General features: G+C 38.8%; 1 protein-coding gene and 1 pseudogene across 1 annotated transcript; one reads left to right on the forward strand and one right to left on the reverse strand.

Annotated features, from left to right (window-relative positions):
- Drg1 (developmentally regulated GTP binding protein 1) lies at positions 1-26,145 on the forward strand. Its single transcript, XM_047562585.1, has 9 exons — positions 1-212; positions 991-1,114; positions 3,092-3,267; positions 10,565-10,634; positions 16,258-16,427; positions 18,825-18,955; positions 21,666-21,833; positions 22,074-22,196; positions 25,845-26,145. The coding sequence occupies exons 1-9, from the start codon at positions 171-173 to the stop codon at positions 25,942-25,944; spliced, it is 1,104 nt and encodes a 367-aa protein (XP_047418541.1). The 5' UTR covers positions 1-170; the 3' UTR covers positions 25,945-26,145.
- LOC124991792 (40S ribosomal protein S27-like) lies at positions 8,013-8,391 on the reverse strand (annotated as a pseudogene).
- Positions 26,146-27,735: the final 1,590 nt, after the last annotated feature.

The following is a 27,735-nucleotide window of genomic DNA, read 5'->3' on the forward strand; positions in this document are numbered from 1 at the left end:
CTTTACGTTCTACGTCTTGCTGTGAGGCGGTACCGGAACTCTCGCGACAATTACGAAGTACCGCGTATGCGCACTGCGGTGGCGCTTTTGTGGTGGTGGATCCTTCGCCGGTTGGCGTGTAAGAGGTGACTGTGAGGAGGTGATTGCGTCGCTCCCCGAGACTCGCCACCATGAGCAGCACCTTGGCAAAGATCGCGGAGATCGAAGCCGAGGTAATGGATGCAGCTGGTTCTTCGTTCTCTTTACGAGCATCTTTTCTCCCATGTTGCTCTTCGCTGTTCTCCTCTTTAGCAGCGTTAGGATCGGGCCAGGTTCCCCGACTCCAGTCTGCCGGGCCCGCGTTTGGCACCTTAAGCCCTTGGTCCGTATCTTTTCCCAGTGTTCACCTCCTGCTCTGACATTGTTTTTTTTTTTCAGTTGAATTTGTTTTCGCTGAGCAAAACTGAGTCCTCTCTCATACTTCGGCCTTGACCCAGTCACATATTTCAGGATCTTCCCTCTCATTATTTGCTCTGCAATTCTCTCCCGCAATGATTCCCTATTTCAATACATTGCTTCCGGCAGGAGGATCAGAAAGTAAATTGACATCTGTTTGGTGGTAGTTTATTTTTCCTGGTTATTTTGTGCCTTTATTGATGGAGGCGCTCAGAGCTTTTTAAAGTGAGGAAAGTGGTGATGCTGTTTCACGTGGGGCATACCAGGTACAAGCAGTAGAAAAAGAATCAGATAGGTTTTAGTTTGTGGACACTAATTGGAGAGACCTTGATCTTGTCTCCTCTTTGGACCTCATTTGTTTATTCTGTAGAAAGGGAATTGAGCTGGATGATGGAGAGAATAGGATTTTACTCTTTTTAAGTAATTAAAATGGCTAGACTGACATTAGTAAGTAGAAAACAGAGCAAAAGATTGTTTCAGTTCTGGGGGAGCATTCTAGGTATCTTCCACTGTGGGAGCTCCTTTTGATTTATGGCTGTGATTTTTCCTTTATAGATGGCTCGAACTCAAAAGAACAAGGCAACAGCACACCACCTAGGGCTGCTCAAGGCGCGCCTTGCTAAGCTTCGTAGGGAACTCATTACTCCAAAAGGTGGTGGTGGTGGTGGGCCAGGAGAAGGTTTGTTTTTCTTCAATTTTTTTAAATATAGTTTCTTATCAAAACAATATACATGGTTTGAATGTAATAAATGTTTCTATCAAAAAAATGAATTTTTCTATCACAACTTAAATTTTCTATATAACTTTTCTAATCCTGAAACTTGTTGCTGCGGTTGTGATGTTGAGGATCAAACTTAGGGCCTGGTGTGTGCTGGGCAAGCACTTTACCATTGAGCTACACCTCCTGTCCCTAATCCTGAAGTCTTTTTTTTGTGTGTGTGTGTGTGTGGTGCTGGGGATTGAACCTAGGGCCTTGTGCATGAAAGGCAAGCACTCTGCCAACTGAACTATCCCCAGTTCCCTAATCCTCAATTCTTGAATTGTGTTTACTTTGTTTTACTCTGCTGGTTTCAGAGGCAAATGAATATTGTCTAAGTGACATATGATTTTATTATATCCTTCCCTGATCCAAAATATTTACATTGATTTATATAAATCTGTAAATTATGCCATCAACAGAATTAATGTAAGTAAGGAAATTGATGTAAAAGGAAAATGAAGATAGGAATAAGAGATTAAAGCCAGGAGAGGTAAGATTAGGACCCAAAGGAATGCCATAAATCTGCACACCCATAATAGAAGGGCCACAAATTAGGCTCTGAACTTGTGTGCAACCATTGTAATAAAAGAAAATACAGGGACTGTGGTTGTAACTCAGTGGTAGAGCACTTGGCTAGCATGTGTGAGGCACTGGATTTGATCTTGAGCACCACATAAAAATAAGTAAAAATTGTTGAATGCATTGGTGCACGCCTGTAATTCCAGTAGCTCAGGAGGCTGAAGTAGGAGGATCTCGAGTGCAAAACCAGCCTCAGCAACAGTGAGGTGCTAAGCAACTCAGTGAGATCCTGTCTCTAAATAAAATACAAAACAGGGTTTGGGATGTGGTTCAGTGGTTGAGTGTCCCCGAGTTCAATCCCCCTTACCAAAAAAAAAAAAAGTATTGTGTCCATTACAACTAAAAATATTTTGGAAAAAAAAAAAAAAAGAAAAGCCAGTCAAGTTACACCATTCCCAGGGTGTGTAAGACAGAGAAATCCTGTATTTTTTATATCAGGTATTATGTAATATATAGACCATTGAAACATTAAAAAAAATTGTGTGTGCATATATATATATATATATATATATATATATATATATATTTATTTATTTATTTATATTGGAGATTGAACCCAGGGTTGCTTTTTTTTTTTTTTTTTTTTTTTAATTTTTTAGTTGTAGATGGACACAATACCTTTATTTTTATGTGGTGCTGAGGATCAAACCTAGTACCTCTCACTACCAAGGCAAGTGCTCTCTTACTGAGCTACAACTTCAGCCCTCAGGGTTGCTTTTAACATTGAGCTACATACATCCCCAGTCCTTTTTATTTTAAATTTTGAGATAGGATCCCACCAAGGGCTTAGGGCCTTGCTAAGTTGCTGAGGCTGGCCTTGAAGTTACTATCACCTCATCCTCCTGAGTCACTGGGATTACAGCATACACCATTGCACCCAGCTATGTGACAGTTTAAGTAATAAGAGAAATAGTTTTTATATCAAACACTTCATTGAATGTTAAGACTTGCTATGAGGGAATTTTCTGTGCTTGAGTTCTACTTTAGAGGTAAACTATAAAAAATAGGCACTAGAGGTATTGGCAGCAGAAATGCGAAAGGAGTGTGTGTGTGTATGTATGTATGTGTCCCTGTGATGGGGTGTAACCCAGAGTGTTATGTGTGCATACTGGGCAAGTGCTCTACCACTGAACCACATCCCCAGTCTCTATTTGAATCTTTTTTTTTTTTTTTTTTTTTTTTTGCAGTGCTGGGGATTGAACCCAGGGCCTTGTGCTTACAAGACAAGCACTCTACCAACTGAACTATCTCCCCAGCCCCTCTATTTGAATCTTAATATTCAGGGATAACTCTCTTTGTTGTTGATTTTTGTTGTAGGTTTTGATGTGGCCAAGACTGGCGATGCTCGAATTGGTTTTGTGGGTTTTCCATCTGTGGGGAAGTCAACACTACTGAGTAACCTGGCTGGGGTATATTCTGAAGTGGCAGCCTATGAGTTCACTACTCTGACTACTGTGCCTGGTGTCATCAGATACAAAGGTGCCAAAATACAGGTGAGTTGGGCCTACAGACCAAGGAAGAAAAGAAATGCTTCTTTTTTTTTTTTTTAAATCAGTACCAGGGATTGAACCCAGGGTCACTGAAACACTGAGCTAAGTTCCCAACCCTTTTTAGTTTTTATTTTGAGACAGGGTCTTATAAAGTTGCTTAGTTCCTCACTAAGTTGCTGAGGTTGGTTTTGAACTTGTGTGATCCTCCTGCTTCAGCTGGGATTATAGGCATTCACCACCACTCCTGGCTAAGAAATCCATTCTTCTGTTCATTTGAGAAGTGCTTTATTCGGAGCTCAACATATGCCAGGTCTGATCTTTGATCTACTAGGCCCTTACTGTGTTGCAGGGAGGATAGAACAGTATATAAATATGGTAATACAATGAATAATTGCCTGTGAAAACACATAGCAAGAAGATACTAGATTTTCACCTGAGAATGGGAAAAAATGATCTGGTGAAACAAAGTCTTCATGTTGAAAGTGACATTGGAGGTGTGAATTGAAGTTAAAATAGAATTTCACTGCAGATCTCAGTAATAATGCTTCTGTTATCAGTGACTCGGGAGACTGAAGCAGGAGGATTGCAAGTTTGAGGCCAACCTCAGGAATTTAGTGAGACCCTAACTCAAAATAAAAAAAATTTAAAGGGATAGGGATGTAACCCATTGGTAAAGCACCTCTGGGTTCAATCCCCAGTATCAAAACAAAATAAAACAAAAAAGAATTTCACCAAACAGAAGGAAAAGTACCAGGCAGTATTGGTGAACCTCTTACTGTGACACAAGACTCAATTTAGAGCAGGAGTGGTGGAGGATGAATCTGCAAAGGTAGTTTGGGAGTGAATTATGAAAGGTCTTGAAGGAAATTGAATTATAAAACCTTATGTAGCTAAGAACAGTCAGAAAATTTTAATAAATAAGTAATGTGATCAGACCCCTTTTAGAAGGAATTATTCTTATGAGGCCTAATGAAGTCCATCTGTGACTTAATTTTTTTTTTGTGTGTGTGTGTGTGTGGTGTACCTCATGCATGGTAGGTAAGATATTTTTCTTAGATGATGGTTTTAGTGCTCTTAAAATAAGGTATTCCCTTAGATATGAAAGAAGGTGTATATAAAATATAGTGAAACATTCTTATTTACTGCATCCTGAAGAATGTTTGCCTTCTCACTGGGCATGGTGGCATATGATTGTATCCCAGCTACTTGGGAGGTTGAGGCAGGAAGATCACAAGTTTGAGGCAAAGAATTCCCAAACTCTTGGTCCATTGTACCCCAAGTGTGTCAGCTTGCCTGCCTGCCTGTCCACTTGGCTGTCCCATCTGCCTGTCTGTTGCTCTTTCTCTCTCCCCATCTTTTTGTCTTATTTTTCTCTACTAGGAATTAAATCTGGGGGTACTTTACCACTGATTTAGACCTCATTTTCTGGTACCAGGGACTGAGCCTGGGGTGTTGAATCAGTGAGTCACATTCTCAGCCCTTTTTATTTTTTAGTTTGAAACAGGGTCTTGCTAAGTTACCTAGGGCCTTTCTGAGTTGCTGAGATGGGCTTCGAACTTAGGATCCTCCTGCCTTAGCCTCATGAGCCACTGAGATTATAGGTATGTGCCATGGTGCCGACCCTTTTTATTTTTTTTGAGAATGGGGTCTTGCAGAGTTGTCAGGGCTCAGACTTGAAATCTGCCTGCTTCAGGCTTCTGAGTTGCTTGGATTACTTTTGTGTACTATTATACCTGGCTATCATGGCTGGGCTGTCAGCAGTTAGCAGTTATTTCATAATACCGTTTTGTGTCTTATTCTTTTTTTGGTCCTGGGGATTGCACCCAGAGGCCCTTCAGCAGTGAGCCACACCACCAGCATTTATTTTTTATTTTAAGACAGGGTCTTGCTTTCTTTTTTTTTTTTTTTTGAGGTACTGGGGATTGAATCTGGGGCCTTGTGCTTGGAAGGCAAGCACTGTAACCTATGAGCTATATCCCTAGCCATCTTTGCTTAGTTCTTGAGGCTGGCTTTGAACTTGTGATTCTTCTGCCTCAGCCTCCCAAGTCTCTGGGATTATAGGTGTGTACTGCCACTCCTAGCTTCCACGTTGAGTTTTGTATGGTACTTTTTTTTATTTTTTTTTTTTGCAGTGCTGGGGATGAAACCCAGGTCTATCTTATGCATGTTAGGTGAGTGCTGTATTACTGAACCACATTCCAGCCCTGGTCCTTGTTTTTTTTATCATAGCAAATCTAAAATTCCAACTTTTTGAAGATTTGAATCAGATGTAATTGAAAACAATGTAATGTAGGATCTAAAGTTGAAATTGTGAGCTACTGTATCTAGTAGTTCACTTGGTGCCTGATGCAAATTAAGAATTGCTGTATTTCTCTTAGAAATTTAAAATATCTAGTGGTACCTATTAGCTCACTGTGGCACTCCAGACTCGCCAGGCACATAGTTTGGGAACCATTAGTGTGGCATTTATTTTTCTCTTTGTTGAACTACACAGTGAATTGTGAGGTGCATTCCTGCTTTTGTTACAGAATCTTAAATAGAAAGTAGGAAGAGACCTGTGTTCTGGTGGTATTTTCAGTGACTTTTTTTATTGCTGGTTAGGTGTCCATACAGAGACTGTATTGGGACATAACCCTTTGGGATTCTGTGTCTCTATATAACAAGAATTAATAAACATAGGCATATCTGGACCATGATTTGATTCTAGCTGGTTGGTTTCAGAGTTACGTTGATGTCACAACTTTGACAGCTCAAAGAATAACTTCTTTCTTTCATGCGATTCCATTGAAACATCTCAGGGATTCTCAGAATTACATTGAAACTTGCCTAACTCCTCTCTTTTTCGGCAGGGAGGATTGGGATTGAACCTGGGGTTCTTTTTTTTTTTTTTAATACCTGTATTTATTTTTGTGTGGTGCTGAAGATTGAACCCAGTGCCTCACATGTTTGAGGCGAGTACTCTACCACTGAATACAGCTCCAGCTCCAAACCTAGGGTTCTTTACCACTGATTTAATGGGGATTGAATCTGGGGTGTCTTACCACTATCTTGGCCCCTTTTTATTTTTATTTATTTTATTTTTTATTTATTTATTTTATTTCTAGTTAAAATATTTTAAAATTGAGACAGGTTCTCACTGAGTTGCTTAGGGCCTCTCTAATTTGCTGAGATTGACCTTGAATTTGCAATCCTTCTGCCTCAGCCCCCAAGTCCCTGGGATTATAGGTATGTACCATCTTACTTGACTTGACTTCTCTTTCTGCATTAGTTTTTCCATAAAACCTTCATCCACTTCAGTCTTTTCCTTTTTTAGACATTTTAAGAGACACTATTTTCCTGATTTGCATGGTGCTTGCTTTTTTGCCAGTCTCCTCACCTTTGTTTTCCTCACCTTTGTTTTTCCTTACTTTCTGACTCCAGAAACCAAGTGGTATAAGCATACTAATAGGTGTGCTTAACTGACTCAAGATGTCTGCCCTGATGAGGCTAGAAATATAGCTCAGTTGGTAGAGTACTTACCTTGCATGCACAAGGCCATGGGTTCAATCCTCAGCACCACAAAAAAAAGGAAAAAAGAAAAAAAAAAAAGATTTCTGCCCTGAAATGTTTTTTCTTTTGTTCTTTTTAAACACTTTTTTTTGGCCTGGGAGTTGTTATTGGTAGTTGGTGGAGGAAGTATAGAGAATTAGAACCATTTATTTATTTATTTATTTAATTATTATTACTTTTTTTGCAGTGTTGGGGATTGAACCAAGGGTCTGTCTGTTCTAGGCAAGCACTCTACCACTGAGCTACACCCCAGCCCTAGAACTATTTGTTTTTAATTTTTATTTTTTTCTGGTACTGGAAATTAAACCCAGGGACACTCTACCACTGAGTTACACCCAACCCTTTAAAAAATTAAAAATTTTATTTAAAAATTTTTTACCTGGGGGCTGGGGAGATAACTCAGCTGGTAGGGTGCTTGCCTCGCAAGCACAAGGCCCTGAGTTCGATCCCCAGTACCGCAAAAAAAAAAAAAAAAAAAAAAAAAAAAAATTTTTTTACCTGGTACTTGGGATTAAATCCAAGGGTACTTTATCATTAAAATTTTAAGATAGTCTGGGCTTGGTAATGTATGCCTGTAATCCCAGCAGGCTGAGGCAGGAGGATCCCAAGTTCAAAGCCATCTTCAGCAACTTAGTGAAGCCCTAAGCAACTTAGTGAGACCCTGTCTCAAAAATAAAAAGGGGCTGGGGATGTGACTCAGTGATTAAGTACCTCTGGGTTCAATTCCTAGCATTAAAAAAAAAAAAAACAAACTCTTTTTTTTTTTTTTTTTAGACTGACTGGATGCGGTGGTGCATGCCTGTAATCCCAACAACTCAGTGAAATTTAACAAAGTGTACAAAATGCGTTAGCTACTAACTCTTAGTTTTGCCTTTATGTTGGCAACCCCTTTAATATTTAGAAACATAAAGTCAGACCTTTTTTATTGAGTATCACCATATGTACAGGACAGCAAAATTAAATGAAATGCATGTAACATACAAGGTAATGGGTAAGCTGAAATTTTCTAGCACACTGACAAAAAGCAACACCTTTTGCAATTCTTTCCCTCCCGCTTCCTTGAACACACTGAACAAGTACATATAGTTTATTGTTCAGAGGTGGTTTGATTCCAAACGGTGTTTCTCATCACCTTTTTTTTTTTTTTAGAAAAATGGAGGGTTGTCCATAATTAAAACTTTCTTGAAAAACACCAAAATAGGAGATCATTGTTGTATACCTTACAAAATCAAATGTAATTACATTATCTTGGTAGAGTAACTAGAATTACTGAACTTACAAGGCTTTTGTGAGAAAACACAAATTCTGGAAGTTGTATAGATCATTAGTGTTGCTTTCTTCTAAATGAACAACCTTCTGTGAGTCTGGCCTTTCCTCCTGTAGGCTGGCACAATACTGTTGAACAGCATATACAAAGAACCAGTGTCTGGGCATGGCTGAAAACCATGGTAATCTTGTAGCAACCTGGACATTTTATATCCATAAAAAAAGAATTTGGACTTCGAACTAGCCGTTTCTTTTATGTTTTTTCTTTTCCTCTTCCAAGGAAGGATGTAGCAAATCTCTAGCCAAAGGCATGGTGCTCCTTTCTCAAGCAGTCCGACCAGACTGCTCAGATGACAGACTCTTCTAGCTAGCAGCACATGATCCAGTGCTCGATCTTTTTTTTTTTTTTTTTAATTTTAAAAATTTTTTACAGACTGCATTTTGATTCATTTTATACAAATGGGGTACATCTTTTCGTTTCTATGGTTGTGTACCATGTAGATTCATACCATTCGTGTAATCATACATGTACATAGGGTAATGATGTCTGTGTCATTCCATCATTTTTCATACCCCACCCCTTGCTCCCTCTCATTTACCTCTATGTAATCTAAAGTTCCTCCATTCTTCTCTCACTCCCATCCCCAACTCCCATTATATATCATCATCCACTTATCAGGGAAAACGTTCAGCCTTTGGTTTTTTGGGATTGGCTTATTTCACTTAGCATGATATTCTCCAATTCCATCCATTTATTTATCTGCAAATGTCATAATATTATTTTTCTTTATGACTGAATAATATTCCATTGTGTGTGTGTGTGTGTGTGTATATACCACAGTTTATTTATCCATTCATCTGTTGAAGGGCATCTAGTTTGGTTCCATAATCTAGCATCTAGCTATTGTGAATTGAGCTATGATATGGTATACTAATTTTAAATCCTTTGGGCATAAACCGAGAAGTGGGATAACTGGGTCAAAAGGTGGGTTTATTCCAAGTTTTCTGGGGAATCTCCACACTGCTTTCCAGAGTGGCTGCACCAATTTGCAACTCCACCAGCAATGTAAAAGTATGTCTTTTTCCCCATATCCGCGCCAGCATCTATTTTTGTTTGTGTTCTTGATAATAGCCATTCTAATTGGAGTAAGATAAAATCTTTTAATCTTTTAATTTGCATTTCTGTAATTACTAGAGATGTTGAACACTTTTTCATATATTAATCGCCTGTATATCTTCTTCAGTTTTTTTTAAAAGCTGTTTACCAAAAGTTTCTTTTTAGTCTACTTTTTATTTATTTATTTTAACGTGATGCTGAGGATCAAACCCAGTGCCTCACACGTACTGGGCAGGTGCTCTACCACTGAGCTACAACCCCAGCCCTTTATTTTACTTTTTAATCTATGAAGCTCTTCTAAATATATAAAAGGATGGGACATTTCATATGAGAAGTTATCCACTGTGCACATAGCACTGATAAATAAAATTATATATATGTAACAATGGGTATATCTTCTTCTCTGCCACGTCCCATGTGAAGGAGAAAAGGGTTAACTGCTGGAAGAGGATGTTGGCGGTTTTTCTATTACCCAAAAAACATCTACTCAATGAACACACAAGAGGCAATACTCTTTTTATATGAGAGGGGGTGTGATGGGTCTGGCCATACCAGCTCTGGCCTCTTACAACAACATGGAGTTGCCCAGCTCTCCTTTATTTATAATGTACATGTAAAGGGGGAAGGACCGGGAGGAGCTTCTTCTGTGATGGACAGGATATGGTGAAGTTAGGGAAGCCATTCTCTTAAGGGGAGAATTCAAGAAGGAGACAGGGAACCACTCCCACGCAGCTCCACATACTTCCTTGCAGTTCCTAGAAGCCAGGCCTCTGTGTCCCATGGCTCAACCTAGTCTGATTCTGCTAAATAAGGACACATTCTTTTTTTCTTTTTTTTTTTGGCGGTACTGGAGATTGAACCCAGGGCCTTGTGTTTGCGTGGCAAGTACTCTACCAACTGAGCTATTTCCCCAGCCCAGGACACATTCTAATATGACCCTTTTGGCCTTGCACCTTGCTTTCACTTCCTTCTTTCTATGTTCAGTCCAGTAGGTATGTGGTATAGGCCTATGTAATGCTTAAAGATGATTGAACAAATTGATATCCAGAAGCCATTTAAAGAGGACATGATTTCCTATGAGTTTCAATATAGTGTTTACAGGTTGCTGTTTTTACTATTTTGTCATACACTGGCAACTTGATTAACATTTAGAAATGAGATGTTGCAAGATTAGGATTTATTTGTCCATTATATACACTATGAACACAGCAAAATAAATGCACAAGATATAGAAAAATGATGTCTGAAAGTATCTCAACTATCAGTGCACTCTCATAATACCTTTTGCAGTTGCCCCCTCCCACTGATCTTTTCAATTTTATAACCAAGCATTTCTTTCCTCTCCTTCTCCTGTGCTTATTGTTGCAGCTTCTGGATCTCCCGGGTATCATTGAAGGTGCCAAGGACGGGAAAGGTAGAGGCCGTCAGGTTATTGCAGGTGAGTGGTTCAGGGCTACCATCCTAAAATATCATCCCTTATCTGGTCCTGTTCTTTTAGCTTGGAATTATTGGAATATCTAAGTATTACATATTATACCAGGGTGAAGGGCATGGTTTCACCTAATTTCTCAACGGAGTGGAATGTCAAAACTTGAAGGGACTGCTGGGATGTAGCTCAGTGATAGAACACATTGCCTAGCATATGCAAGGCCCTGGGTTCAATCCCCAGCCCTGCAAAGAAGTAAATTATTTAGGCTGGGTGTGGTGGCACATGCCTATAATCCCAGCAACTCAGGAGGCTAGGGCAGGAGGATTGCAAGTTGAAAGCCAACCTCAGCAATTTATGTGACCCTAAGCAACTTAGAGAGACCCTGTCTCAAAATCAAAAATAAAAAAAAAGGGCTGGAGATGTTGCTCAGTTGTTAAGTGCCTTTGGGTTCAGTTGCTGGCACCTGCCCTCACCATGTAAAAAGAAAACAACAACCAACCAAAAAACTTGAAGAGACCTTGGGACCTCTTGTATTTTCTCTCTCTCTCTGTCTTTTTCTGTCTCTCTCTCTTGTATGTGAAAAACTAAGAACTGAAGAAATACTCTGGTTCAGTGTCACAGATTAAGAAGTAGAATTCAGGTTTCCTGCCTTCGCCCATTTTGCAACATGGTCTTGCTAAGTTGTCCAGGCTATCCTTGAACTTAGGATCTTTCTACCTGAGGCTTCTTGTAGATTCTCTTAAACTCTTACCTGCTTTTATAAAGGACACCTATTACTTCCCTCAGGTAAAACCTAATGGCCAATTTATTGCCCACATCTTCCTTGAAAACTTGGCAGTTCATTACTTCCTTTGAAAACATTTGTGTCATTTGGTCAGTAGAATACCTGTTCCTTTCTGGTCTCCTTTGCTTCATTTGCCCCATCTTTGAGATTTTAAAATGTGGATTGTTTATTTTTTTCTCTGTGTTCACTCAGGGCAATCTCTTCTAGTTCCTATGCCTTAAATGGATTTTTCTAATGATTGTGAAATGTATAGCTGCATTTTATCATTTTATTGACCTTAGACCAACTGCATTCTATTTCCACTTAAATTTTCATTGTCTCCAACTTAATGTGTGAAATTGAATTCTTTATCCCTCATCCCCAACTTGCTCTTCCTCTAGACTTTTCCCTCCTAGTAAAAGACACATTTAACCTAGATCAAGGATTACTTGGGTTCCGCTTATGTATTTCCTTTTAGTCTTCCCTTCAAAATAAAACTGGAATTAAGCCACTTTTCTTTTTAAATTTTTTTTTAGTTGTAGATGGACACAATATGTTAAATTTTATATGGTACTAAGGATCAAACCCAGTGCCTCACATGTGCAAGGCAACACTCTACCACTGAGCTACAACCTCAGCCCTCTTTTTTTTCTTCTTAAGTGTAAAATATTGTGTTAATTATACTCAGCTCATGACAAATTTTTAAGTGCACTGTATAAAGTGCACTTGTTTTGCTTATTTTACATTTACAACCCATTTTCTCTCCCCCACAGAAAAACATGCTAATGTGTTTAAGGTTTATTTTATGTAGATATTCTAACAAAATATATTGTATATATAGCTTTTATCTCCCCTACTAATTTATAATTTGTTGCTTCTGTCTTTCTAATACTCTGTGGTGTGCATCTATCACATTTTACCTGTCCATTTTTGTCATTATGGTCATCTAGTTGGTGAGGACTTCCACTGCTAATGCTTTATATCAGCTTTATATTTGTTTCCTTGAGGAAGAACTTTGTGAAAATTTCTTTGGCATATTAACCCATGAGCAGATTTGCTAGGATACATTCAAATGTTAGGTTCATGTAATGGTGTTGGAATGTACTCCAGGATGGCCTTTTCTGTCTGCACACAATCAGCAGTACATGTGAAGATTCCTGTTTCTTCTTTATCAATCCTTATTTTTTATCAGCTCACAAAGTTTGAGGCCATCTTTATAAATTTAGCTACTACAATAGGTGTAGTATACATATTTCATGTTTCTCATCACTAATGAATTTATTGCATCCATTATGTATTTATTAGATTGTAGTTTTCTGGAAATTTCCATATCCTTTGTCCATATTTCTATTAGGATTGTTGTCCTTTATTATTTTTTAGGAATTTAAAATTCTGTATGTTGCATAATTTGGTAGCAGTAGCCACTGACTAAAATTCAAATTAATTAAAATTAAATAAAGCCAGGCCTGGGGGCACATACCTATAATCCCAGTGCCTTGAAGGCTAAGGCAGGAGGACCATGGGTTCAAAGCCAGCTTCAGCAACTTAGTGAGGCTCTGAGCAACTCAGTGAGATCCTGTCTCTAAATACAATATAAAAAGGGACTGGGGATGTGGCTCAGTGGCTAAGTGCCCTGGGTTCAATCCCTGGTACCAACCCCCCCACCAAAAAAAAAAATAATAAAATTTGCCAGGCATGGTGGTACATACCTACAATTGCAACTAGAACGGGACTCGGGCAGGAGACTCACAAAGTTGGAGGCCAGCCTCTTGAACTTAGTGATATCCTATCACAAAGTAGAAAATAAAAAGGACTGGGGATGTAGCTCAGTGGTAGAATACTCCTGGGTTCAACCCCCAGTAATTAAAGAAAAAATTGAAATTCCTGTCCTCAGTTAGATTAAGCCATGTTTAATGTTCTCAGTAGCCACATGTAAATGGTTACGACTATATTGGATAGCACAGATACAGAATGATTTTATCATCACAGAAGCTCTAGGTATTAATTCCTTGTCAGCTTTTGGACATAGCAAATAGTTTGTTCATTAGTTGTTTTGTTCAAGGTGATTTTTCTTTAGTAGAAATTTTTAATATTCTTTCTTTTTTTTTTGGTACTTGGGATTGAACCTAGCACTTTGCTCATGCCAGACAAGTGCTGTACCATTGTCTGCATGCCCAGTGTTGGCCTTTTTTTTTTTTTCCGTGCCAGGGATTGAACTCAGGGGTGCTTAACCACTGATCCTTGGCTGTTTATCATTTTTATTTTGAGACAGGGCCTTGCTAAGTTGCCAAGGCTGTCTCGAACTTGGGATCTTCCTGCCTCAGCCTCCAGCTGTACCTGGCTAAAAATTCTAATTTATGCCTGTTTTCTAAGGTAGTGCCCTTTTCTCATTCTCAGAATTAGTTTTTGGATGACAATTTAGGCATTCTTAGTTATTATGATTTTTCTTTTATATTTGAATTGTTATGGTACTTTTTATCAGGAAAAAACATCAATGTTAAAACCTATAAAAACTATCATAGTTGGGTGCTGTGGCACATACCTATAATTCCAGTGACTCAGGAAGCTGAGACAGAAGGATCACAAGTTATAGTCCATCTTTGGGATTTTAGTGAGACCTTTAGCAACTTAGTATTGCCCTGTCTCAAAATAAAAAATAATGAGGACGGGGGATACAGCTCAGTGTTAAAGTACCCCTAGGTTCAATCCCTAATAGCAGAAAGAAAAAAAAAAAAAAAAAGAAAAAAAGGAAAGAGAAAAAACAAAAAACTAACTACCAGAGTCTTTTATTAACTGTTTTTATGTAGCATCTGATTAAATGCCAACCAGATAGCAAATCTTTGCTACCTTGAGGTGTGCAAAAATTTCATAGATGGGTCTTTATAATTGTAACCATAGGCCATGAATGAAATAACTGATAAATTATATATTATCAGAATTAAAAACTTGTTGAGAACTGGAGATATAGCTCAGTTGGTAGGGTGCTTGCCTCGCAAGCACCAGGCCCTGGGTTCAATTCCCAAAACTGCCAAAACAAAACAAAAAAAAAAAACCTTGTTCTTTGAAAACCACAGTTAACATGAAGAAGCAAACCATGGACACAGAGAAGATATTAGCAGCAGTATATCTGACAAAGCACTTATTTCCAAAATGTTAAAAAAAGTGTTCAATAACAAGACAGCTTAATTTTAAAAATAGGCAAAAGAGCTGGGCATGGTGGCACATGCCTGTAATCCCAGCGGCTTGGGAGACTGAGGCAGGAGGATCCCAAGTTCAAAGCCAGCGTCAGCAAAAGCGGGGCACTAAGCTACTCAGTGAGACCCTGTCTCTAAATAAAAAAATTACCAAATAGGGCTGGGGGTGTGACTTAGTGGTTGAGTGCCCAAGTTTAATCCCTGGTACTGCCCCCGCTCAAAACAAAACAAAACAAAACAAACCCTAAAAAACCAAACTGGAAACAACCTAGATGTTCCTAAACAGGTGAATAATGGGTAGATAAACACATTATACTTTTTTTTTTTTCCAGTGGTGGGAATTGAACCCAGGGCCTTGTGCTTGTGAGGCAGGCACTCTACCAACTGAGCTATATCCCCAACCGATAAACACATTATATAGTGTATCTATAAAATGGAGTACTGCTCAGTTTTTAAGCAAAAATGTATTATTGATACATGTACAATACAGTTGAATATAAAAACCATGCTAGAATAAAAGATGCCAGCACAGAAGAGTACCATTTTATATGATTCCATTTGTATTAAATTCTGAAAATACCAACTATCTGTGGTAACAGAAGATCAGTAGTTGGGAAGTAATTGAGGGGGAAGATTGATTAAAAAGGGGCATAGAGGAACTTTTGGAGGTGATATCTTGATTGCCACAGTGATTACATAACTATATACATTCATCATCAAACCTTATTCTTTTTTTTTTTTTTTTTTGGGTGCTGGGGATCGAACCCAGGGCCTTGTGCTTACAAGGCAAGCACTCTACCAACTGAGCTATCCCCCCAGCCCCAAACCTTATTCTTAACATGGGTACAGTTTATCTTTTGCAAGTTGATTGAAAGTATGCTAATCAGATTTTTTTTTTTCTTGTGGTACCGAAGATTGAACCTGAGTACTCTACTACTGAGATACATCCCCAGACTTCCCCTGGCCCCTCCCACCCAAGATAGGGTCTTGCTAAGTTGCTGAGGCTGGTTTGAACTTGGGATCCTCCTGCCACAGCCTCCCAAGTAGCTGGGAATACAGGAATGTGCCAATATATCCTGCTTAGATAATCTTGTTCTTTTCGAGTTTTATGTGTTTTCAATCTTTCTGAGCTCTTTTCGGGTTTAGGTTATTGTTTGTTTGTTTGTTTTGGTACTGGGGATTGAACTTGGGCACTGGACCACTGAGCCACATCCCTAGCCCTATTTTGTATTTTTATTTAGACAGGGTCTCATTGAGTTGTTTAGTGCCTTGCTGTTACTGTGGCTGGCTTTGAACTTGGGATTGTCCTACCTCAGCCTCCCAAGCTGCTGGGATTACAGGCATGGGCCACCCGGCCCAGCTAGGTTTGTTTGTTTGTGTCTTCATTTTTACTGTTGTTCTACTAAGTATATGTAGAACATTTGTCAACTTTTGGGTAAATAAGTAATGACTTCAAGGTACAATGCAAATTGACATCTGGTACATACCTTTGGTAACTTTAAGAACTTAATGTGTATTTATGTATGTACCAAAAAAAAAAAAAAAAAAAAAAAATCCTTCATCTCCTTTTAAGTGTAGACCCAAAAAACACAACTGTATTTGAGTATTTGAGTTAAGTTAAGGCTTTATTGAACTTTATTTGGGTATAATTTTTTTCTTTTTTTAAAATCTTCAGTGGCCCGAACATGCAATTTGATCCTGATTGTTCTGGATGTCCTGAAGCCCTTAGGACATAAGAAGATAATTGAAAATGAATTGGAAGGCTTTGGTATTCGCTTGAATAGTAAACCTCCCAACATTGGCTTTAAGAAGAAAGATAAAGGAGGCATTAATCTCACAGCTACAGTAAGTGAGGAAGAGAGTGGAGTGGGGATCGGATTATGGTGCACAGACGTTGACATTTTGAAATTTTCTTTTTCCTGTGCTAATTGAAATAACACAATTATTTTATGATAATGACTGACAAGAAAGACTTCCAGGTTAGGAGATGAGTCATTCTCAGACTTACCTGTGCAACATCATTTCCTCTTTTGGGTTTTCTGTTTGGGGTAGTATAGGAATGTGGACCAATCTTATGTTTGCATGAAGTAAGTGGCTACCAATATCCTGTATTTTCATTGATTTAACATGAACTTACAGAGCAGTAACCAGGGACCAAGCATCATTTTCAGCTCTGGGTAGTGACTATGGAAGCAGAAGTGAGAACAAAGTAGACAAAAACCCCTTCTCTTTGGTAAAGTAGCAAACACAATTAGTAAATAAAATAGAGTAGACAATGATAAATCTAGGAATAAAAGTAAAGTAGGGAAAGGTGATGATGTTGGTGTGGGGGTTGGATTTTTAAGTTTATTATCTTTACTGTGATAACATGACAGTGTGAACCCAAGTGTGTCTTGGGGAAGAGGGTTTTAAGTAGTAGAAACAGCTAAATGTAAGGCCCTGAGATAGAGTATGTCTTTGTTATGACTGAACAACAGCACAGTGAGCAAGTAGAGAAATAGAGATGAAGTCAGTCGTAGCATAGGGCTACATATGCTTTTACTTTGCAGGAGGTGAGTTACCATCATTTGGGTCTGATCCATGAATTACCTGTGATTTGACATAGGTTTAATGGAATTATAATGGCAGTTGTTATGAGAATACACTGAATTGAGTTAAAACCAAAGCAGAGGAATCATGTAAGAAGTCATTGCAATAATTTAGTACAAGAAATTATGACTTCTCAGACCAAGGTTGTAATAGTAGAGGAGATGAGAAGTGGTTGATAATGGAAAGATTTTGAAAAGTAGACAGTAGAAGTTATAGCTGGGTTTGATTACAAGTTGTGAGAGAGATGACTAAAGAGTTTTTTGTTCTGAGCTAGACAAATGAACTCATTACTAACTGGTAGGACTTAGGCTGGGGTTGAAGCACAGTGGTAGAGCACTTGCTTTGTGTGTGTGAGGTACTGGGTTCAATTCTCAGTGCTGCCTGTAAATAACTAAAATAAAGGTCCATTGACAACTAAAATAAATAAATATATAAAAATAAAAGTAAAAAGGTAGGACTTTGGGTAGAATAGGTTTGGAGATCAGGATTTGGGTTTGAGATGCCAATTAGACATCTAAGTGCTTCTGTCAAGAAGGCATATGAATAATTTTGGCAGGAGATATAAATTTGGTGGTTTTCATATAAAGCCAGGAGCCTAGCTGAGATGATTAAGAAAGTGAATATAGATAGAAAAGAGGTTCAGCGGCTGCGGCTGGGTCTCACTGGTGAAGCATTTCCCTCACATGTGTGAGGCAGTGGGTTTGATTCTCAGCACCACATAAAAATAAATGTATTGTGTCCATCTACAACTAAAAATATTTAAAAAAAAAAAAAAAAAGAAAAAGAAAAAAAAAAAAAAGGGAAAGGAAAGAGGTTCAGTGATAGAGTGCTTGCCTAGCAAGCTCATGACCCTGGGTTCAATCCCCAGTACTGGTGGGGTGGTGGTGGTGAGGTGGGGAGGTCCAACAAGAAATAAGATTTCTCAGACCATGAGGAAAAACAAAATCTGGAAGTTTAGAATCTTTAAAGCCAAGTAAAGAATGTACCTCAGTTAGGAGGAGTGATCTGTTAAATTCTAGCATTCAGGTGATTGACATAGGTTTCAGCTGTCATGCCCCAAATATATTCCCCCTATCCTAAAATAATGTTTGAATTTGAGCATTCTCATTTCTTTCTGTATTTGTTTGCTATGGCTGTGGTAAAAAAAGTCCCTCTCTCTAAATGGTCACATTCTGAGATACTGAGGATAGAACACTACATATAACTAGTAGGGGACAAGTATGGAATAAACAGTTTGGCCCATTAGCACCTTTCTTGCGTTTGGGAAGATTTTTTAGGTTTTTAGTTGTTTTTTTTTTTTTTTTTTGGTACTAGGGATTGAACTTGGGGTCACTTAGCCACATCCCCACCCCTATTTTGTATTTATTTAGAGACAGGGTCTTACTGAGTTGCCTAATGCTTCACTGTTGCTGAGGCTAGCTTTGAACTCTTTATCCTCCTGCCTCAACCTCCTGAGCTACTGAGATTACAGGTGTGATCCACCATACCCGGCAGATTTTTAGTTTTTAATTATTTCCTAACCAAGGTTAGTTACTCTCATCTAGGGTAATGTCTTCAGTAATGAGTCTTTTCCTTAGTTGGAATAATTTAGGCACGTGAAAGGTGTTATTGGTCCTCTACCCACAATAGTCATTGTTTGCTATGTTAATTCAGTGCCCTCAGAGTGAGCTGGATGCTGAAACTGTGAAGAGCATTCTGGCTGAATACAAAATTCATAATGCCGACGTGACTTTGCGTAGCGATGCCACAGCTGATGACCTCATTGATGTGGTGGAAGGAAACAGGTACTGAATGAGTGTGCAGTCGGGATTGATTTTGAATTTGTGATCCCCCTGCTTCAGACTATATAACTATGCCAAGTGTGCTACTATCTTTTAACTTTATTTCTCTCTCTCTCTCTTTTTTTTTTTTTGGTAATGGGGATTGAACCTAGGGGCATTTAACAACTGAGCCACATCCCCAACCTTTTTAAAAATTTTTATTTTGAGACAGGGCCTCACTATGTTGCTGAAGCTGGCTTTGAACTTGTGATCCTTGTACCTCAGCCTCCTGAGTTGCTGGGATTTCAGGCATGAGCCACTGTGCCTGACTTTCTCTTTCCTTTTGTTTGAACCCAGGGCCTTGTGCATGTTTGGCAAGCACTCAACCACTATATCCCCTAGTTGTACTACTATGTTAAATGATAGTGGGTTTTATTTCTTTAGCTGTAAAATGAGGGATGGATTTTAATCTGTAACATTCTTCCTTGCTCTACAGTTTGCATATGATGGTTAAATTCCCAATTTTAGGGCTGGGATGTGGCTCAGTAGGTAAATACCCTGGTACCAAAAAAAAAAAAAAACCCCCCCCCTTTTTTTTTTAAGTAGTTGTAGATGGACAACATGCCTTTATTGTACTGTTTATTTTTAATGTGGTGTTAAGGATTGAGCCCAGTGCCTCACACATCCCATTTTGTTTTTTTTGCAGTGGATTAGGCTGTGCTGTAAACTCTGTCAAGTGGTGGTTAAAGATAGTAGGTCATTCTGCTCTCCCAGAATTAATCCATGTGAGAAATTATAGGGGTTGGCCTATAGAAGTTGAGAGGGCCAGCCTTCTCTATCCAACCAAGAGTGTATACCTAAAATTTTGTTCCTTGAAATATTATTATTATTTTTAATATTTTTTAGTTGTCAGTGGACCTTCATTTTATTTGTGTGTGGTGCTGAGAATTGAACCCAGTGCCCCATGCATGCTAGGCAAGTGTTCTACCACTGAGCCACAACCCCACTAACACTTTACCCCATTAACACTTTAATAATTTAAACTGTCACTGGACAGGGTTCTGAGGAGGTCCTTCCAAAGAGTAAACTGGGGCCTCCACTTGTCCCTGGGTTGATTCTTAACTTTCTCTGCTGAAAAGAATTCCAGAACCTGTTGGAAGCAAGTCATAAGGAAAGATGTATTTAAGCACAGCAAAGGTATGCACACCCAAAGTCAGAGTGTAGATACCCCTTGCCTCAGAGAAGAAAACATGAATGACATGCCAGGATCGAGCTCTCTGATTTTATATATCTGATTTTCCTTGGAAGAAGTGTGCAGATTCTCAAGCAAACTTCTTGAAAATCAAGTCCCATGACAATCCTTTTGTATTTGATAGTCAAACTGTTTCTCTTTGGTCAAGAAGTCTAGCCATAAATTATTTGTGGGCACATTGTATAAGTCTTTGAATCTGGTGACATTTAAATTTATTATTATTATTATTTCCAAGTTGATTTGTTATACACTTACAAGCTGTAGCTTTTATTCATCTAACTGAAGAGATAGTTATGACTGGTCATGCTCGTAGTTCTTTTTTTCTTTCTTTGAGATCCCACCTATCTAAAGTTTACTGTTAAAAGTTATTCCTAGTATTTAAATGTAATTTTTTTTTTTTTTTTGCGGTGCTGGGGATTGAACCCAGGGCCTTGTGCTTGCGAGGCAGGCACTGTACCAACTCTATATCCCCAGCCCCTAAATGTAATATTTTTAAGTTGCATTTGTTTGATGAATTTATTTGATTCTCATTTGAAAACAAAAACTATTTAGGCATTTTATGAGGATACAGAAGCCTGAGAAATAATGGCTTGTCCTAACTATTAGTAATCTTAGCTGCCACATTAATTGTACACTAAGAATATAACATTGCTAGACATTGTGCTTAAAATTTTTTTAAGTCTTTAAAAATTCTCATGAAATATATTTTCAGAAATTATATTCTTGCTAGTCAATAGTGGTGCACACCTGTAATCCTGGTGACTTTGGAAGTAAGGCATGAGTATCACAAGTTTGATGCCGACCTCAGCAATTTAGCAAGGCCCTAAGCAACTTAGACCTTGTCCCTCCCCCCCTTTCCTTCTCTCTCTCTCTCTCTCTCTCTCTCTCTCTCTCTCTCTCTCTTTTTCTCTCTCTCTCTCTCACACAAACACATACACACACACACACGGCTGGGAATGTGGCTCTGTGGCTAAGCACCTCTGGGTTCAATCCCTAGTACCAAGAAAAAAAGAAATTATACTTATATTCTTTTATACTTAATTCTTGAGCCAGGCATGGTGGCACATACCTGAAATTCCAGTACTTGGGAGGCTGAGGCAGGTGGATCATAAGTTTGAGTCCAGTCTCAGCAGTTTAATGAGACTCTAAGCAACTTAGCAAGAACCTGTTTCAAAATGAAACATAAAAAGAGTATGTAACTTAAACTCGGGTTCAATTCTCAGTACCCCCTCCAAAAAAAAAAAACGAATTATACTTACATTCATAATATACCAACTAGCTTCATGCCTGGGCTTGAGTTTTGTTACTTCTCAACTTATAGTTGAGTCTTTGGGTTTTTACTTTTTTTAGAGGGACTTTTTTTTTTTTTTTTGGTAGCTACTTACGATCTTTTAAGAGTCTCTGATTTGGGGTGTGGCTTTCAGGTTGACAATTGGGTCCACAGCTCCAGACTAATAATTTGTTTGTCTTCTACTTCTACAGGGTTTATATCCCCTGTATTTATGTATTAAATAAGATTGATCAGATCTCCATTGAGGAATTGGATATCATCTATAAAGTGCCTCACTGTGTACCCATCTCTGCCCATCACCGCTGGAATTTCGATGACCTGTTAGAAAAGATCTGGGACTATTTGAAACTAGTGAGAATGTAAGTCTTTGTGGATGGGGTAATGTTGCTGTAGGAATGAAACCAGGCTGTCCTGAGGTGATATCCTCAGGCTTGGTAACAAAATGTTTTTTTCTAGTGGTAGAACTAAATTGGTTCCCGTTGAGGGTATATTCTTCCTCAGGTTGGTGTTTACCCTTAGGGATGATGGAAGGTTGGTTTGCATTCAACACATGAATCATTTAAGAAGGTGACACAACCTTTGTGCCTTCTTTATTCTAGTTACACCAAACCCAAAGGCCAGTTACCAGATTACACATCTCCAGTAGTGTTGCCTTACTCCAGGACCACTGTGGAGGATTTCTGCATGAAGATCCACAAAAATCTTATAAAAGAATTTAAATAGTAAGTATCATGGTTGTGGTGCCTTTTCCTTGCGAGCTGCTGTTTTCACTAATAGTAACTCTCAGGATAGCATTAAAGCAGTCAGGTAGTAGGGAGGCTCTAATGTGCTTGGTTAGATAGAACTCTAGTGTTTTCTTAAAATCAGATCTAGTTAGACCTAGAAGAGTTCCAGAAGCCTCTTTAGGAGGACTTGATAGTACAAAGGGCCCTGACTTGACTTCATTAATTTATCTTCCTTTTGGCAAACATAAATATTAATTTTTCCTATCAGGATCATACTGGTCAGCACTAGTTACTGAAGTCCCCTCTAAACTTTAGGCATAAGTAAAAGCCCCCTGATCTCTTTCTTACACTTTTTCCTGTTGGTATAGACTATTATGTTTTTGAGGTATTGGAGAATTGCACTCAGGGGTGCTCTACCACTGAGCTACACCTCAAGCCCTTTTTTGAGAAAGAATCTCACTAAGTTGCCCAGGCTTTCCCTGAGTTTGTGATCGTCTTTCCTCTTCCTCCCCAGTTACTGGATTACAGGTATGTGTCATTGTGCCTACTATAATGTTCTATAATGTTTGAACTTATTTAAAATTTTTTCTTTTGTATTGGGGATTGAACCAGGGGCATTTAACCACTGAGCCATATCCCCAGCCCTTCTTATATATATATTTTAAAAATTTTCTTATTATTTTTTGATTCATTGTACACAAATGGGGTACAACTTTCATTTCTCTGGTTGTACATAGAGTCACACTGTTCGTGTGATCATACATGTACATAGGGTAATGATGTTTGTCTCATTCTGTTATCTTTCCTTCCTACCCACCTCCTCCTCCTCACCCCTCATTTCCCTCTACACTGTCTGTTCTTACCTTCCCCCCTTCTTATATTTTATTTAGAGACAGGGTCTGGCTGAGTTGCTTAGGGTCTCACTAAGTTGCTGAGGCTGGCTTTGAACTCAAAATCATCCTGTCTCATTTTAGACTTGACAGAAAAGTTACAAAAGTAGTACAAAGTTTACTTTTGTCCTTCACTTTTCCTAATGCTAACAGTTCACATTAACATAATACAATGATCAAGAACAATATGGGTACCTCCAGCTATGGGTACCTCCAGTGGCTCTGGAGGCTGAGACAGGAGAATCTCCAGTTCAGAGCCAGCCTCAGCAACAGCGAGGTGCTTAGGAACTCATTGAGACCCTGTCTCTAAATAAAATAAAAAATAGGGCTGGGGATGTGGCTAAGTGGTTGAGTGCCCCTGAGTTCTATCCCTGGTACTGTCCCCACTCTCTCCCCAAGAAAAGAAGAGGAAATTAACATTGGTAAAATGTTATTAACAAAACTACCTTAATTAAAAAGACCTTAATTTGAATTTTACTTTTTTTATGCAAATTGTCCTTTTATGTTCCAGGAACCTGCATGGCATCTACTTGTTTTTTTCCTTAGTTCTCAAGTGTTCTAGTCTTCCAGTAATATTTCCTCAGACTTAATTTATTATCTTTGACCTTGACACTTTTGAAGAATGTTTGCTGGTTATTTCGTCAAGTGTCCATCACTTTGGGTTGTCTGATTTTTTTTCTCATGATTGAAGTGAGATTATGCGTTTTTGGTATGAATACCACGAAAATGATTTTGTGTTCTTCTGAGTACATGCCATGGGATTCATTATGTTGATATATTTTACCAAAGATGATATTGTCTTGGTCACTTGTTTAAGTTGGTATAGGCTGGTTTATCTCCACTGAAGAGAAGGTATTTTTATTTGTATATTTGGTAAGTATTTTGAAGTAGATACTTTTAAAAATATATATATATTCATATATATATATATATTTTAGTTGTCATTGGACTTTTATTTTTAATTTATTTATATGTGGTGCTGAGAATCAAACCCAGTGCCTCATGAATGCTAGGCAAGTGCTCTATCACTGAGTCACAACTCCAGCCCCTGAGGTAGATTTTTTGAGACTATGCAAATTCTTTTTTCTTCCCCTTTTGTCCTGCTGAATATAGCATTTATCTGTAGTTTGTCTGCAACATTTATTAGTGTGGTGTTTCCCCGATGTGATTTTAATGTTACATTTATTTATTGGAATTCTGAGAGTTATAGCTATGACTTCTCATGTATATCTTTTTTGGTACTGGAGATTGAACCCGGGAGTGCTGAGCCACATCCCCAGCCCTTTTTATTTTTTATTTTGAGACAGGGTCTCACTAAATTGCTTAGGGCCCAAGTTGCTGAGGCTGGCCTTGAATTTGTAATCCTCCTGTCTCAGCCTCCTGAGTTGCTGGGATTACAGGCATGTACCACCATGCCCAGCTTGTTTTTGTTTTTGTTTTTGTTAATTAATTTTTAAAAATTTGTTCTAATTGGTTATATATGACAGTAGAATGCATTTGGACACATTGAACACAAATGGAGCATAACTTCTCATTCCCCTGGCTGTATTGTTTATCTGTTTTTAAAGTAGTATCTCAATATTTCGTTTCTTTTTGGAATATAGATTTTTAAAAGGTTTTGGTACAATGAGAAAATAATACCAATGTTTCTTTTTATATTTTTATCTGTTGTAGTTCCTGTGAGATAGGTTGCAGTTTTTTATTAATTTTCATCACTAGCATAAGGTACAAGGTATTTTTTGGGTGGGGGTGGATACTGGGGTGCTCAACCACTGAGCCGCAGCCCCAGTCCCTTTTTATATTTTATTTAGAGACCATCTCGCTAAGTTCCTTAGGGCCTTGCTAAGTTGATGAAGCTATCTTTCAACCCGAAATTCTCCTGCTTTAGCCTCCCAAGTCACAGGGATTACAGTTGTGTACCACTGTGCCCAGCAAGCTATTCTTTTTTTTTTTTTTTTTTTTGTGGTGCTGGGGATTGAATCCAGGGCCTTGTGCTTGCAAGGCAAGCACTATACCAACTGAGCTATATCCCTAGCCCTATTGTTTTTTTATTTTTATTTTTGCAGTACTGGGGATCAAACCCAGGACCTTGTGCTTGCACGCAAGCACTCTACCAACTGAGGTATCTCCCCAGCCCCTAGCAAGCTATTCTTAATATTGGAGACCCATGAATACCAAATACTTGTATATATATTCTAGGAAAGCAGGAGGACATAACAATTTCTTGATATGAAATATTTTCTTAGGCTGAGGAGTGAGACTTGTAATTTCTTTTAGTACCCACTGATATTCATTAGATCCAGTAAATGCTCTAATAATCTATAACATTGTGTCTATGGCAAGCAGTTTCTAGTCTGAATTTATCAGAGTATTTTTCTACAGCAATGCATGCTTTGGATTTTAAAAATCTTTTAACTTGGAGCTAGTCTTTTCATTTGTGATTCCCCCTGCTCCCATGACTTGAACATTCTAGAAAAATATGCCACATCCCCAGCTCTTGTCTTTGACATTCAAACTGGCTCTGGATAGAAGAACCACAAAATTTCCAGAAGTCTTTTGCCACCTTGTATGTGAAGTCTTCAGTATACCACACTGTTCGGGATTATAAAACCACCTCTAGTTTTGAGTGTGATCTGGGAGTTAGATCTGTGACTTTTAAGAGTTAGGATGCTAAATCTGAGGTTAGCAAGCAGACTAATGGGCAGAAACTAAGTTATTATTTATACTGACCATTGTTTTTTTCCCTTCCAAACAGTGCTCTGGTCTGGGGTCTCTCTGTGAAACACAATCCACAGAAAGTGGGTAAAGACCATACATTGGAAGACGAGGATGTCATTCAGATTGTGAAGAAATGAAACCTTTTTCTTTTCCCATCTGCGGGGGGAAACCACAGCAACTTTCTCCATGACCAAGCACCCTATTCACCCCTTTTGTCTTTGGCAGCCACTGGATCAGAACACGAGGGTGGGAGATGGAGGCACCCAAACTGTAACTTCAGTTACTTTACTTTGGTATTGACCTCTATGTTGAGCTGCATAAAAGATCTCAGAGCCCTGTTGGCTTTGTGCAGTTTGTGTGTTGTTGTCAGATTTGTTTTGGAATAGGCTGAATGAGCAAGGTGTGTACAATAAGGTAGTTGCAGAAATACTTGATTGCTTGGTCTTGAATGTGAAATGATAAAAATGTGACATTTAACATTTGATGGTTAATGATGGAAGATCCTTCCAACTAGATACGGACTTCAGTCCTTTTAAAGTCTTTTCCAAATGATACTGGAGAAGGAAAGGACTAAGTTAACTGATAATTTTCTGCTAGGTTGGCCCATTTTGGGAGATGCAGTTGACCAGGCACATTTGGGTTTGACATGCAGATCTACCTCTAATTAGTTGTAGAACCCTGGAAAAATTGCTCAGCCTTTGTAAACCTGTTTTCTCATGTAACGGGGATATTAATGGCACTTTCTAAGGTGGTGGTGGTGGTTAAGGAAAATAGTACTTGTGAAATTGCTTAGCATCATAACTGGCATAGAAGTACTCAGTGAGTGTTGACTCCTGTTATCATTGGACGCTTTCCTTTTCTGGCCTCCCTGTCTGTCCTAGTCAGAGCACACCTGTACATCATCAATGTTGAGCTGAACTGTGCTGCCAGTTGAGTCACTAAATGCCTCCTTTTCCAAAGCCCAGCCTTCTGTGGTAGTCCTGGCCTCAACCTCATAACCTGGGTGAAGGCATGAAGGCAGGATGAACAGTGCAAGTGGGCAAACAATGTGATCAAAGTTTTGTATATACACTTCATGTGTGCAGGTGATTACATTAGAAGGGTTGGTCGGCATCAGGATTACTTGAGAGGCTATTAAAGGCATAATCAGAAGTTTAGGGGCTGGGAATAAGGAAATTTAAATGGATTGCTCTGGTTTATATATGAAGGCAGTTGGCCATAGTCTTGGTGTGGTGGGTTAGTGAGAACATAGGTGGAGGATAGGTATGGGCACATAGGTCCACAGGAGAAATCTCAACTTTGTAACTGACTTGCTCTTTGGAAGAAGTCAAAATTATTTCAGCATGAACCACAGGGATAAGAATAGGTAGTTCCTAAGAAAATCAGAAAGCAGAACATGTTTGTAAGGAAGGCATTTGATTTTGTATGACATGTGCTAGAGACTTGTAGGAGGTTGTAAGGGATGAGGATGTGGGATTACCTGTACAGTCAGCCTTTTGTTCCTCCTGTTGCCTTATGATGGTCTTTTGGTACCATGGATTGAACTCAGGGGCACTTAACCACTGAGCCACATCCCCAGCCCTTTTGTATTTTAGAGACAGGGTCTCTAAATTGCCAAGGGCCTGGATAAGTTGCCGAGACTGCTTTGAACTTATGATTTTCCCACTTCAGCTTCCTGAGACACTGGGATTACAGGCATGCGCCACCGTACCCAGCTCTAATGATGGTCTTTCTAGAGCTTGGACTCAGTCCCTGAACCTAGCACATAAATCTCTTTTGGCCTTAGCTGCTAGTCACTTTTCAGAATATAGACCTTCGTGTCACTGGCGTATTCATGATAGAGGTTGTGATCCAGAGCCTACCCCAGTGCAGCAGGGAAACACTGGCTTTATGAACTGTGGGATTTCCACAAGGTTTGCTCTTCTGCC

This window comes from Sciurus carolinensis, chromosome 8 (assembly GCF_902686445.1).
Source record: "Sciurus carolinensis chromosome 8, mSciCar1.2, whole genome shotgun sequence".
Classification (NCBI taxonomy): Eukaryota; Metazoa; Chordata; class Mammalia; order Rodentia; family Sciuridae; genus Sciurus; species Sciurus carolinensis.

Excerpts from the sequence above, each read along its gene's own strand:
- Drg1 (XM_047562585.1), top strand. The coding sequence starts at position 171 with ATGAGCAGCACCTTGGCAAAGATCGCGGAGATCGAAGCCGAG. Across the intron at positions 1,115-3,091 it reads TGGTGGTGGGCCAGGAGAAG|GTTTTGATGTGGCCAAGACT; the intron begins GTTTGTTTTTCT and ends TTTTTGTTGTAG. Across the intron at positions 21,834-22,073 it reads TATTTGAAACTAGTGAGAAT|TTACACCAAACCCAAAGGCC; the intron begins GTAAGTCTTTGT and ends TCTTTATTCTAG.